Genomic DNA, 12,383 nt, shown 5'->3' with positions numbered 1-12,383 from the left:
AGGATGGTGGCATCCACCCTAGGATGCTAGCATGCAGTCTTTCAAACACTACAAAAGAAGTTACACTATTTATTCAGTTTTCAATCATTATGGTAGACTATCAATATAAAATCCATTGATCTCCACCTCTCTTTTGTTGTAGGGAGCCTGGATTTCCTCTGATCTAAATGAGGTGGTTCCGAGTAATTAGCCAAGAGAGAATCCAGCTAAGTAGAGGCTGGCAAATGACTTAGGACTAAACATTTTTGGATCAGCTACCATTTTGTATTACCAATATCATGATTCTCCTCCCTTAGTTTGAGTAGGATGGGCAAATGAACAGTAACCTATACAGTATCAACATATATGCTAAACTCTTTAAGTGAAATGTCAACATAAGCTATATTAAAAAGTTATAGGTAATATTTAACACCCAAACTTCTGAACTGTAAAGATATTTTCTCTCCAACTAAACTACAGTTAACATTTTGTTATATTTCTTTCCAAGTATTTTCCTATACATATTTCTATATATATTCTCTATATTTTCTAATATTCTCTATCAGCATAACTGAAAGCACTGTATACATAACACTACAGTCTACTTCACTACAAATATTGTGATCATCTTCTATGTTAATAGGGATTCTTGGAAAAAAACTCTCCATTATAGAAATACATGATGATTTATTTAACCACTTTTTATTGGAAAAGACCCTGATACTGAGAAAGATCTAAGGTGGGAGGAGAAGGGGACGACAGAGGATGAGATGGTCAGATGGCATCACCGACCCGATGGACATGAGTTTGAGTAGGCTCCAGGACAGGGAAACCTGGCATGCTGCAGTTCACGGAGTCACAAAGAGTTAGAGATGACTGAGCAACTGAACTAACTTAATTTCTGATACTTAGATTAACTTTTTCTTCCTATTATAGTGAACACCAAAGCAGAAATCATATCCTAAGTTTCTGACCATTTTCTTGGGGCAGATTTCCTACAAGAGGAGAATTAATGAGTTAGAAGTCAAATTTTGTGAACAAATAAAAATCCTATCTCTACAATCGGGAATCGAAATTATTACCCTGGAATCAGAAAGTTGTTTTCCCATCTGAAACGCATTTCAAGAACAAATTCCTGCCAGAGATGTGCCACTCCTTTCAGTCCTCCATGGTAGAAATTGATCATACAAAGACACAAAGCCAACTTGTATGTTAAACTATCAGACGGTGCAGATTTGAACTGATTGTAGAGACTCTAAATTTAACAAAATAGAAACAAACAAAACTTGTTAACAATATATTTACATGTATAATCAGAAACTGTGTAGGCAGAGATTTTAATACCTGAAATTAATCTATCCTAACAGCCAGGCTTTTATCAAATGTCTAAAACATTATTGCCTAAATTGTTCTTAGGCAGCTCCATGTTTTCAAGATCTCTACAAGGATCAAAAAGTGACACTATATTTTAGTGAGGCTAAAGGTACAGCTTTCAGTTTCTTCTGTGAAATCTTTAAGATATACTCTAAATTTCATGTGTTACAAAAATCTTGTAATTATAAATGAATACACACTTGCCAAAATCAAAAACATAAAATCAGAACTGTATAAACTAAAAATGTAAAGTCCTACTTTTCCTTCTCACTTCATGAAATCACTTCTTAACAGTATTGTTAACAATTTGATATATCTCTACACCAGTCATTTAAACTTATTTCTCAATTTATCAAAGACTTCAAAAAGGAAAACATGAAAATTTTACTTCATTTTACACATTACTTCATTAAAGAATTTTCTACTCTCTATCTAGTTTTGAAATACAAAGAAGAATCCATTGCAAAACATAAATTTGATGACTTATGAAAAGTTTAAACTGAAGGATATCCTATCACCATACAGAGTATATTTTTTCATTATTTCCAGAAAACTTCTTTTACCCAAAATATGTATCTATGTTAATGTTCTATAGTAGGTCACTGAATGGAGGCCATGATCTTCACTCAAGTTTTCCTAAGGTTGATTTTTACAATAAAAAGATCCTTATTTCACAACAGAGAAAGTTTTATAGTGAATGCTAGAAAATTATCATGTTTTCCTCATCCAAGTCTTTGTTAAACTGAGGAAGAGCTTAAATGATAGGTATAGAGATATAAAACTGTTTACAGTAGTCACTGTTGTGAAGTAGATTTCATGACTGTTGCTAGAAATATTGCAAAATCCCTAGAAATTCAATGCACTTTAAATATTTAACATTAATTAACTTACATATTCTTCACTGTCTAGGGGAGGATTATTGCTGTCTGTTGAAGAAGTCCCATCTAACGGTTTCTCAGAAGCAGCATCAGGGAATAAGAACTTATGGGAAAGAAAGAAAATAATCACATTTTCAATGAAATTTCTTACTTTGTAGACTTTTGTAACTCTTATAAACACCATCTGACATTTTAACGCTTGTGTTTTTAAAACAATGAGAATGCTCTTACTGTACTGGCCAGTTGGTTCTACATTATCTCAAATATTTTCTATTTTTCTCCAAAAAACAGAGTGACTAGTCAATTTTAAAATCAGATTTTTCTTAAATGTAACCACCACGTTCTTTGTTTAGTTCACGGAATGAAAAACCAGAATCTGTGCACTATGATTTCAGGCTCATCCAAGGTCATTAAATTTTTTAAAAAGTATTATTATTAAACAAATAAAATTACATAAAAAAAAATTTAAACACCCAAACATTTGTGAGGCTCCATAGAGAAATACTGCCCACAGGTTTTCATATATGAAATGCTACAAGTATGACATTAAAGATCCATAATTTTATCTTACAAGATACTTATAGAAAGTGGGAAGCAGACTAAACCTGTAATGATTGATGTATCTTTTCTACATGATTTCTGTTAACACATGTGAGGATTTATGTGAGGGTAAGGGTGCATATGTGAGGGTGTGCAGAGCGGTTAAAAAAAAAAAACTGCAGTGCATACAACTGAGCTACATAATTGGAATAAAATCTCTTAAGGATATATCCTTAAGAAGGGGCCTTCTCTACAGAAATCTATTTTCAATCCTTTAATCACTAATTTCCTCAAGTGCTCTGTGGTACTGCTGACTTGTAATTCTTTTGCATACTTTGCCATGTACTATAGAACATATAGAAGAGATTTTTCTTCTTAAGGAGAGGAACAACCAAGTGTCAACCTCCACTACTAAGAACATTTATACACAGTATCCTATTTTCATACCACTATGTGAGCTATGTATCAGTACCCACATCTCTTACAAATAAACAAACTAAAAATCTGGCTAACAGTCTGGCTCAGATAAACAGCAGGGCTAAAATTAACTTCAAGTTTTCAAGTCCTATATTCTTTTCATCGCACTACTCTTAAAGGTTTTTCCCAAGAATGTATTAATGCACAGGTTGTCAGAAGTAAGATTTTAACTACAATTATAGTAAGAATAGCTATCATTTAGCAAAGGTCTTGGAGAAGGCAATGGCACCCCACTCCAGTACTCTTGCCTGGAAAATCCCATGGATGGAGGAGCCTGGCAGGCTGCAATCCATGGGGTCGCAAAGAGTCAGACACAACTGAGCACCTTCACTTTCACTTTTCACCTTCATGCATTGGAGAAGGAAATGGCAACCCACTCCAGTGTTCTTGCCTGGAGAATCCCAGGGACGGGGGAGCCTGGTGGGCTTCCGTCTATGGGGTCGCACAGAGTCGGACATGACTGAAGCGACTAAGCAGCAGCAGCAGCAGCAGCAGCAAAGGTCTATTAAATACCAGTGTAACAGAAGGTCCTTTAATCCATCCAACCACCTCACAGGCTTTTATTAGATTCATTTCAGATGAAGAAACTGAAGTTAAATGGCTTGTTCAAAGTCAAACAATAAATCAGGATTAACCCTGGTGTGTATGGTTCCTGAGCTGGACCTGTTCCATCAACCTATACCTAGGAGACACCCCAGCCCCTTCTAGTACTTGCTATAAAGTTTTCAAGAATACCATTTTGATCATGTCAACCTCCTGCTTAAAATGCACATTAAACTGTAAGATGAAGTCCCATGATTCAGCAAGCACTTCACCAGCTACTCTCCAGTCTCATCCCTGATCCCTCTCTGGGAAGTACCCTGCCATCTACCAGATTGTCCGATATGCTCTCTCAGGCCACTGCAATTCGTCTACTTCTAAACCTTCATCCATGTATGATTAGCTCAATTGTCCAGTCTTTATGAAGCTTTCCCTGATTGCCACTGCTCAGACAAACAGATGCACCCTCTGCTGTGTTCTCACAGGCCCTCTGCCAGAATTCTTACATGTAACAAGGTATTGTAATCACTGTTCATTTTTCTTATTCGCTCTACACCAGCGGCAACTCTGAATGTGGAGACTGTGTTTTACTCATTTTATATCCCCATCCAGTACCTGCCACACAGATGTGACTCAACAGATAATAAATGAGTGCGCATACAGACACATAAAAACATTACATTTAGTTACCAAGAGAATAGTATTGAGGACATCATTATTCAGTGGTGATTCTTCTACACCTCTGTGTTTTCGTATTTTCTTCTTTGCAGTGTGCACCATGTTAGAGACTGATAATTTATGAATTGGAACTGGTGCAGGCTCTGTCAACTTTGACAAAGCATGAGTTATATCAGCAATTTCTATAAAAAGAATAGAAATGAATACATATTACATCACCAACCTTAGCAGGTTAAAGTGATGAATAAACTGATGACTGTACAGAATACTTTAGTCACACTTTCCATCAGTGACTTTTCATTAATACACACGTTCAGCTTTATATGGATTCATGATTAACAAAGGTGTAACAATTTCTGCCCAGGAACTTCAGAAATAAACCTCCAGAACTCTATTTTTAAAAATATCTTACACTTTCCTATTAATCACACAATGTTTTAAGCTCAGGGTATAGCCAAGAGAAAATGGTAGCTGTTTAGTTCATCAAAACTTGATTCCCTAATATAACCTGAATGAGAAAAATAGATGAAAAGTTGCTGGAAAATGTGTGAGTTAGACATTTGAAAATAACTTTAAAAAAGAGAAAAAGTTAAGTCACCTCTCCCTTCTTCCTCAAATGTGGATCGTCCAAGAATCTCATCAGTTGACTCCTTTCGACGGCAAATTTTAAAAAATTCAGTGATAAAATCACCTACACAGAAAAAATGTTACTCATTTTTGAAATGTAATTGAAAGAAGTCAGTCCTATAAATAAAGATACATGTCTTTTCACAAAAGCTATTAACTAACATATTGCTTCCCTGGTGGCTCGGATGGTAGAGTCTGTGGTATGGGAGACCTGGGTTCAACCCCTGGGTCGGGAAGATCTCCTGGAGAAGGAAATGGCAACCTACTCCAGTATTCTTGCCTGGAAAATCCCACGGATGGAGGAGCCTGGCAGGATATAGTCCATAGGGTCGCAAAGAGTCAGACATGACTGAGTGACTTCACTTTCATTTTCAACATATGGCAGAAAAAAAAACATTCAAGGGAACTCTACTCAGTGCTCTGCACTGATCTAAATAGGAAAGAAATTTAAAAAGAAGAGATATATGTATACATGTAACTGATTCACTATGCTGTACAACAGAAACACATCATAAAGCAACTATATTCTAATAAAAATCAAAAAAAAAAAATTGAACTCTTGCATGATCTACCTGCCCTTCCAGGCAAGAGGCTGATATCCGAGCAGGGCCATGAGATTAGTCTTGACCCAGTATAAAGAAAAAAATAAGAGACATTTGCCACTCTTGTTGCAATTCTGGTCACAAAAATGCATTAAGTTTGACATTAAAAAAAAAAAGAAAGAAAAAGAACCATTCAGTTTCTCCACCCAATGCAAAAAATTAATCCCATTTCAAAGGTAGCCTTGCTTTTACTTTCCCTCTATGTCCCATAATATTAAAAGTTTTTTCTTATAATTCCCTCTAGATTAAAAGGAAAAATAATTGAACCGTGAACTCCCAGATGTTCAAGCAGGTTTTAGAAAAGGCAGAGGCACCAGAGATCAAATAGCCAACATCCGCTGGATCGTAGAGAAAGCCAGAGTTCCAGAAAAATATCTATTTCTGCTTCATTGACTATGCCAAAGCCTTTGACTGTGTGGATCACAATCAACTGTGGAACATTCTGAAAGAGATGGGAATACCAGACCACCTGACCTGCCTCTTAAGAAACCTGTATGCAGGTCAGGAAGCAACAGTCAGAACTGTACATGGAACAACAGACTGGTTCCAAATAGGAAAAGGAGTACGTCAAGGTTGTATATTGTCACCTTGCTTATTTAACTTATATGTAGAGTACATCATGAGGAATGCTGGGCTAGAAGAAGCACAAGCTGGAATCAAGATTGCCGGGAGAAATATCAATAACCTCAGATATGCAGATGACACTACCCTTATGGCAGAAAGTGAAGAGGAACTCAAAAGCCTCTTGATGAAAGTGAAAGAGGAGAGTGAAAAGGTTGGCTTGAAGCTCAACATTCAGAAAACAAAGATCATGGCATCTGGTCCCATCACTTCATGGGAAATAGATGGGGAAACAGTGGAAACAGTGTCAGACTTTATTTTTTTGGGCTCCAAAATCACAGCAGATGCTGACTGCAGCCATGAAATTAAAAGACACTTAATCCTTGGAAGGAAAGTTATGACCAACCTTGATAGCATATTCAAAAGCAGAGACATTACTTTGCCAACCAAGGTCCGTCTAGTCAAGGCTATGGTTTTCCCGTGGTCATGTATGGATGTAAGAGTTGGACTGTGAAGAAAGCTGATCGCCGAAGAATTGATGCTTTTGAACTGTGGTGTTGGCGAAGACTCTTGAGAGTCCCTTGGACTGCAAGGAGATCCAACCAGTCCATTCTGGAGGAGATCAATCCTGGGTGTTCATTGGAAGGACTGATGCTAAAGCTGAAACTCCAATACTTTGGCCACCTCATGCGGTGAGTTGACTCACTGGAAAAGACTCTGATGCTAGGAAAGGTTGGGGGCGGGAGGAGAAGGGGACGACCGAGAATGAGATGGCTGGATGGCATCACCGACTCTGTGGACATGAGTTTGAGTGAACTCTGGGAGTTGGTGATGGACAGGGAGGCCTGGCGTGCTGTGATTCATGGGGTCGCGGAGAGTCGGACACGACTAAGCGACTGAACTGAACTGAACTGAGTATTAAGCACTTACTATTGGCCTGAATAGGATAAACAGTGTCTTTTTTCATGAAGTTGGTGGATCTAGGATATAAAACAAGGTCTATCCAACTCTAAAACCTCTCATATCAACCCTCTACCTACCTCCCAAAGTTCTTATTGTTTTTTAGTCACCAAGTTGTGTCTGACTCTCTGCAACCTCCTGGAAAGCCTGCAAGGCTCCTCTGCTCATGGAATCTCTTAGGCAAGAATACTGGTGGGTAGCCATTTATTCTCCAGGGCATGTTCCCAACCCAGAGATCAAACATGTCTTCAGCATCTCCTGCATTGGCTGGCAGATTCTTTACCACTGAGCCAACAGGGAAGCCTCACCTCTTCCCTATACCTCAAGACAAAGACACCAATGGCATATACGTAAAAGCTAATTAGCATTTAAAGAATAACATGATGAATGATACAGAGCTCAGGAAAAAATGCACTATGGAAATGCCCCAATACTGTCTTCAATAAATATTTAGTAATAACTTCATCAGCTGAATGGCAATGTATCAGGTTGTATGAAACAAATGTGGCATGGATGAACACAGAAATGGAGAAAATAATTTTCACATCCACTAAATATAAGAGAGAAAAAGACTGGAAAGAGGAGATGGGTTCAGAAGACTTCATGAAAGAGACATTATCTACAAAAGCAGGAAGAGAAAGATAATTCTAGATATGGGATATAATAATTATGACCTGAAGAGTGAATGATAGTTTTTAAAGTATTTCTATAATGTTATAACATTTCTATAATGTTATAGAAATGTTCTATATGTTCTAAATGTTATAGAAATACATTTCTATAATGTTTTATCAGGGTTTCCCTGATAGCTCAGTTGGTAAACAATCTGCCTGCAATGCAGGAAAACCCGGTTCGATTCCTGTGTCAGGAAGATCTGCTGGAGAAGGGACAGGCCACCCATTCCAGTATTCTTGCGCTTCCCTTGTGGCTCAGCTGGTAAAGAATCTGCCTGCAATGCAGGAGACCTGGGTTCAATCCCTGGGTTGGGAAGATTCCCTGGAGAAGGGAAAGGCTACCCACTCCAGTATTGGCCTGGTGAATTCCATGGATTGTATAGTCCATGGGGTTGCAAAGAGTCGGACACGACTGAGTGACTTTCACTTTCACATACTGTTATTTCACTTCAAATATCCCTATGAGATGTACAAGATTATTTACACCTCTTTTCCTCTATCAGAAAATATATCTGCAGATACAGTACGGAGCCCTACAGAAAGGCTCTAATAAGACCATCAAATTTAGTGTTTATCCTATCATATACTACAAGTGTAGAGGGATGACAAAACAGAAAAAGGATTCCACTAACCAGAATGGAAGAAGCAGAGTATGCCACAGAAGGAAAAAAAGAAGTGACATTAAAGCATTAGGAAAATAAAACTCAGATCCTGGGAAAACATAAGAGAATTTTGAGGTGTAGACTGGTTAAAACTAAATGACAAGAAAGTCTGCTAGTATTATTTAAGAATAACCAGAAGGAGTCACTGCTGTTGACAAAGATTAATCTTTAATGATGTTAACTGAGGAGGTCACAATGTAAAAAACTTAAAAAAAAATTTCAGATAGGTGAAATAAAGTATAAAGAATATATCCAATGTTCCTGATCTGGAGAATAGAAAAATATGTGTTATTTCAGGAAAGGAACATAAATATCTTACCTAGTAAACACTGAGGATTATCAGCTTTTCGAACTCTAACAGACCAATGGGGAGCCTGCATAGGATCCAAATCACTAAAATGCAAAATGATAAACACAAGATCCTATTTATAGCAATCTGCAAGGTTCATAAATTTACCAAAATGCAGTCTAATGAAAACATTATATAGAAGGACAAGCAATCCATTTCGCCTCCCTTAAACTTACTGCTACTCACATGCAGAAGACCATTTAGATGAGTTTTTAAAAATAAAACCTTAAGACAAAATTCTTAGACAAAAAAGTACAAAAGGAAAATCCAAAATCAGAACAAACTAATCAAAAAGCATAAAAACGATTCTGATCAGGTAACATACAATGATAACCTAACAAGAATATTTTAGGAATAAATTAAAATGAGAAACGAGAAACAAGCAAAAATGTACACTGATCCTAATTTTGTTTTATTACACTATTTATTAATAAAAAAGAAAACTATAAAAATTTGCACAAGATCAAGTGCCCCATTTTCTTAGTTAAACAGATTATGCTGCATTCGCTTAATGGGATATTATGCAGTACTTTACAAACTGACAACACAGATCTATTCAGTGAATAACTGTATTATATGAATAAAGCAAATTAATATATAATTTATACTTTAAAAAGAAATATCCTTAAATGCTAACTGGTTATTTTTTAAGTAATAGAATTGTAGGTAATCTTTCTTCTTTATACCCATCTAAATTATCTGATTTTAAAAGCTTGTGTTACTTTTACCATCAGAGAATAGGACACATTTAACTATTTTTTAAAAAGTGTCTTATTTCTCACTGTTCTGCATAAAGCATGAGAAGATACCAAAATTACATTCCTCTTTCCCCACATTCTTCTCGGACAGTGTTCATTGCAATTTTCAATTTTTTCCTGTGCAATTTTTCCATTGCACAGGAGTATATGATACGGATGTTTTGTTGTTTATGGCATTTAATGATCAAATGTTCTTCCCACATATTTTAATGACCATCATCTCTTAAAAGTCCTTTATCAAATGTTCTTAACAGCTACAAAAAGTCCAACAGAATTATGCACTGACTCCCAAACTAACTAGAGACATCTTTGCTAAGTCCAAGTAAGATTCAGACTGCTCATTACCCCGGAACTAAGGATCCTGTCTCCAAAGACCACAGCTTAAAACACATTTCTAATATACATCAGTCAGTCTAAAAACTGATCTTTAAAAACAAAAGCAAACAACCATATCAGAAATTGATTCAAAGAAAAATTGCTAACCCACTGGGCAGTTAGTTTTAGTCTTTTGAAATGTGACTCTCAATGTACTATTTTTAACATACTTACGAATAAACATCATTATCCACAATGATACCTTCAGTCAGGTGAGGCCATGTAGTTGCTAAATGGAGTTCACTGAAACAAAACATACAATATATCTGTAAGCTTTAATAATGTATATATACTCTGATTCAACAATTCTACTTCTAGAATTGTATCCTCAGTAAATAACCAGAAATATGCCCCAAAAAGTATGCTAAAAAGGTCACAATTTGTAATATAATAAAAGTGTAAGCACCTGGTTTAGCAAATGGTGGCATATTTATATTAAGTTAATAAAAGCTGATCGCTGAAGAATTGATGCTTTTGAACTGTGGTGTTGGAGAAGACTCTTGAGAGTCCCTTGGACTGCAAGGAGATCCAACCAGTCCATCCTAAAGGAGATCAGTCCTGGGTGTTCATTGGAAGGACTGATGCTAAAGCTGAAGCTCCAATACTTTGGCTACCTCATGCGAAGAGTTGACTCACTGGAAAAGACTCTGATGCTGGGAGGGGTTGGGGGCAGGAGGAGAAGGGGACGACAGAGAATGAGATGGCTAGATGGCATCACCAACTCGATGGAGGTGAGTTTGAGTGAACTCTGGGAGTTGGTGATGGACAGGGAGGCCTGGCGTGCTGTGATTCATGGGGTCGCAAAGAGTTGGACACGACTGAGCGACTGAACTGAGCTGAATGTCTGCAAAAAAAAAAACATGCTATACATAATAACCAAAAAGTGTAAGTAAACCAAATGTTTGTCAGTTGATGAGTTAAGTAAAATGTAGCACTATTCCACAGGACAGCATACTATATGGCCACAAAAAGCAATGATGTACTGATTCATGCTACAATGTGGATGAACCTCTAAAAGATGGTAAGTGAAAACAGCCAGATACAAAAGGTCCCATATAGTATAATCTGACCTATATGAAATGTCCAGAAAAGGCATATCCATATAGGCAAAAAGTACATTAATATCAGTCTAGAGCCAGAGGCCCTAGGGAGACTGGAATGGCGGGGGGGTGGGGGGGTAGGGGTGGTGATAGTTAAGAGGTGAGGGGTTTCTTTTTGGGGTAATGAAAATGTTCTGGAATTAGATACTAATGATGGCTGCACAACTGTGAACACTAAAAACACTAAATTGTATACTTTAAAATTGTGACTTTTATGGTATATAAGTTATATCTCAATTTTGAAAATATCATTTTTATAGTTCAGGGATTGGTATACTTTTTCTACAAAGGACCCTCTGGGAAGTATTTTGTGCTTTTTATGGGCCATGTATTAATAGCTTGCTATATTCTTGTTTTTTTCTTTTAAAACCCTCAACAATGTAAAACCACTTTTAGTCCCTTGTTGTTTAGTCATTAAGTCGTGTCTTTTTGCGACCCCATGGACTGTAGCCCACTAGGCTCCTGTCCATGGGATTTCCCAGGCAAGAAAACTAGGGTAGGTTGCCATTCCCTTCTCCAAGGGATCTTCCCAACCCAGGGATCTGAGGTAACAATAATAATAGAAATAAAGTACATAATAAATGTCATGTGCTTGAATGATCCTGAAGCCATCCCTTACTCTGGTCGTCCATGAAATCCATTTCTGGTGCCAGAAAGGTTGGGGACAGCTGCTCTCTAAGGCTCTCGGGGTCCATCATCTGGAGGCATTGGTGCAGCTCGACCTTGAGGTTGATTGTCACCAGTCTTCCTGATGAAGGAGATCTGGGAGGGGAAGTCTCACTATTTCACGATGTTGGGGAGCATGATTTCCGCTACAATTTTCTTGGGTTGAGACTTTACCCCCTGAGCCTTTGGTGTGCTTGGGTGGCTTTCCCTGGTGGAGACCCATGAAGGGTGGACTGGCTAAGAGGCATCAAGTTCTGAGCAGATCTGCTGGAAGCCTGGTGCAGGCTCTGCTGGAGGCTGAGCGGATCCCTAAGCTCCACTAAATCAGAAGGGGTGCGTCTTGGGAAGGGCGTGGGGTGAACAAGACCTAGACCCATGAAGACCATCCACGGTGCGTGCAGATTCTGGGCACATTCATGGGCTAACTGTAGGGACATCTTTTGGGCTGCAGTTTCACCATCCAGAGTTCAGCCCGTTAAACTATGGTAATTTAGCTCATTATCTATATAAAAACAGGCCACTGGTCAGATTTGATCCACAAGTCATAGTTTGCTGACCTCTTTTTATAGATGAAAATTAAATT

The 12,383-nt window shown here is 37.6% G+C and overlaps 1 protein-coding gene across 4 annotated transcripts in view; it reads right to left on the bottom strand.

Annotated features, from left to right (window-relative positions):
* Positions 1-12,383, bottom strand: part of RAB3GAP1 (RAB3 GTPase activating protein catalytic subunit 1) — a 119,314-nt gene that overhangs the window by 30,862 nt on the left and 76,069 nt on the right. For 3 of the 4 annotated variants that reach the window (XM_055397585.2, XM_088829066.1, XM_088829063.1), the window contains exons 10-15: positions 10,209-10,277; positions 8,872-8,945; positions 5,065-5,157; positions 4,479-4,648; positions 2,245-2,334; positions 1,062-1,234 (exon numbers count right to left, since the gene is read on the bottom strand). In XM_055397585.2, the coding sequence (XP_055253560.2) occupies positions 1,062-1,234; positions 2,245-2,334; positions 4,479-4,648; positions 5,065-5,157; positions 8,872-8,945; positions 10,209-10,277 (669 nt within the window). The remainder of the gene's footprint in view (positions 1-1,061; positions 1,235-2,244; positions 2,335-4,478; positions 4,649-5,064; positions 5,158-8,871; positions 8,946-10,208; positions 10,278-12,383) is intronic. The other variant, XM_088829061.1, reaches the window with a different exon arrangement.

Source organism: Moschus berezovskii, chromosome 2, assembly GCF_049115385.1.
Source record: "Moschus berezovskii isolate FMDL1 chromosome 2, NW_MosBer_1.0, whole genome shotgun sequence".
In the NCBI taxonomy this organism is placed as follows: Eukaryota; Metazoa; Chordata; class Mammalia; order Artiodactyla; family Moschidae; genus Moschus; species Moschus berezovskii.
The sequence above is the reverse complement of the archived record's forward strand: the minus strand, read 5'-3'. Positions and strand labels throughout refer to the sequence as shown.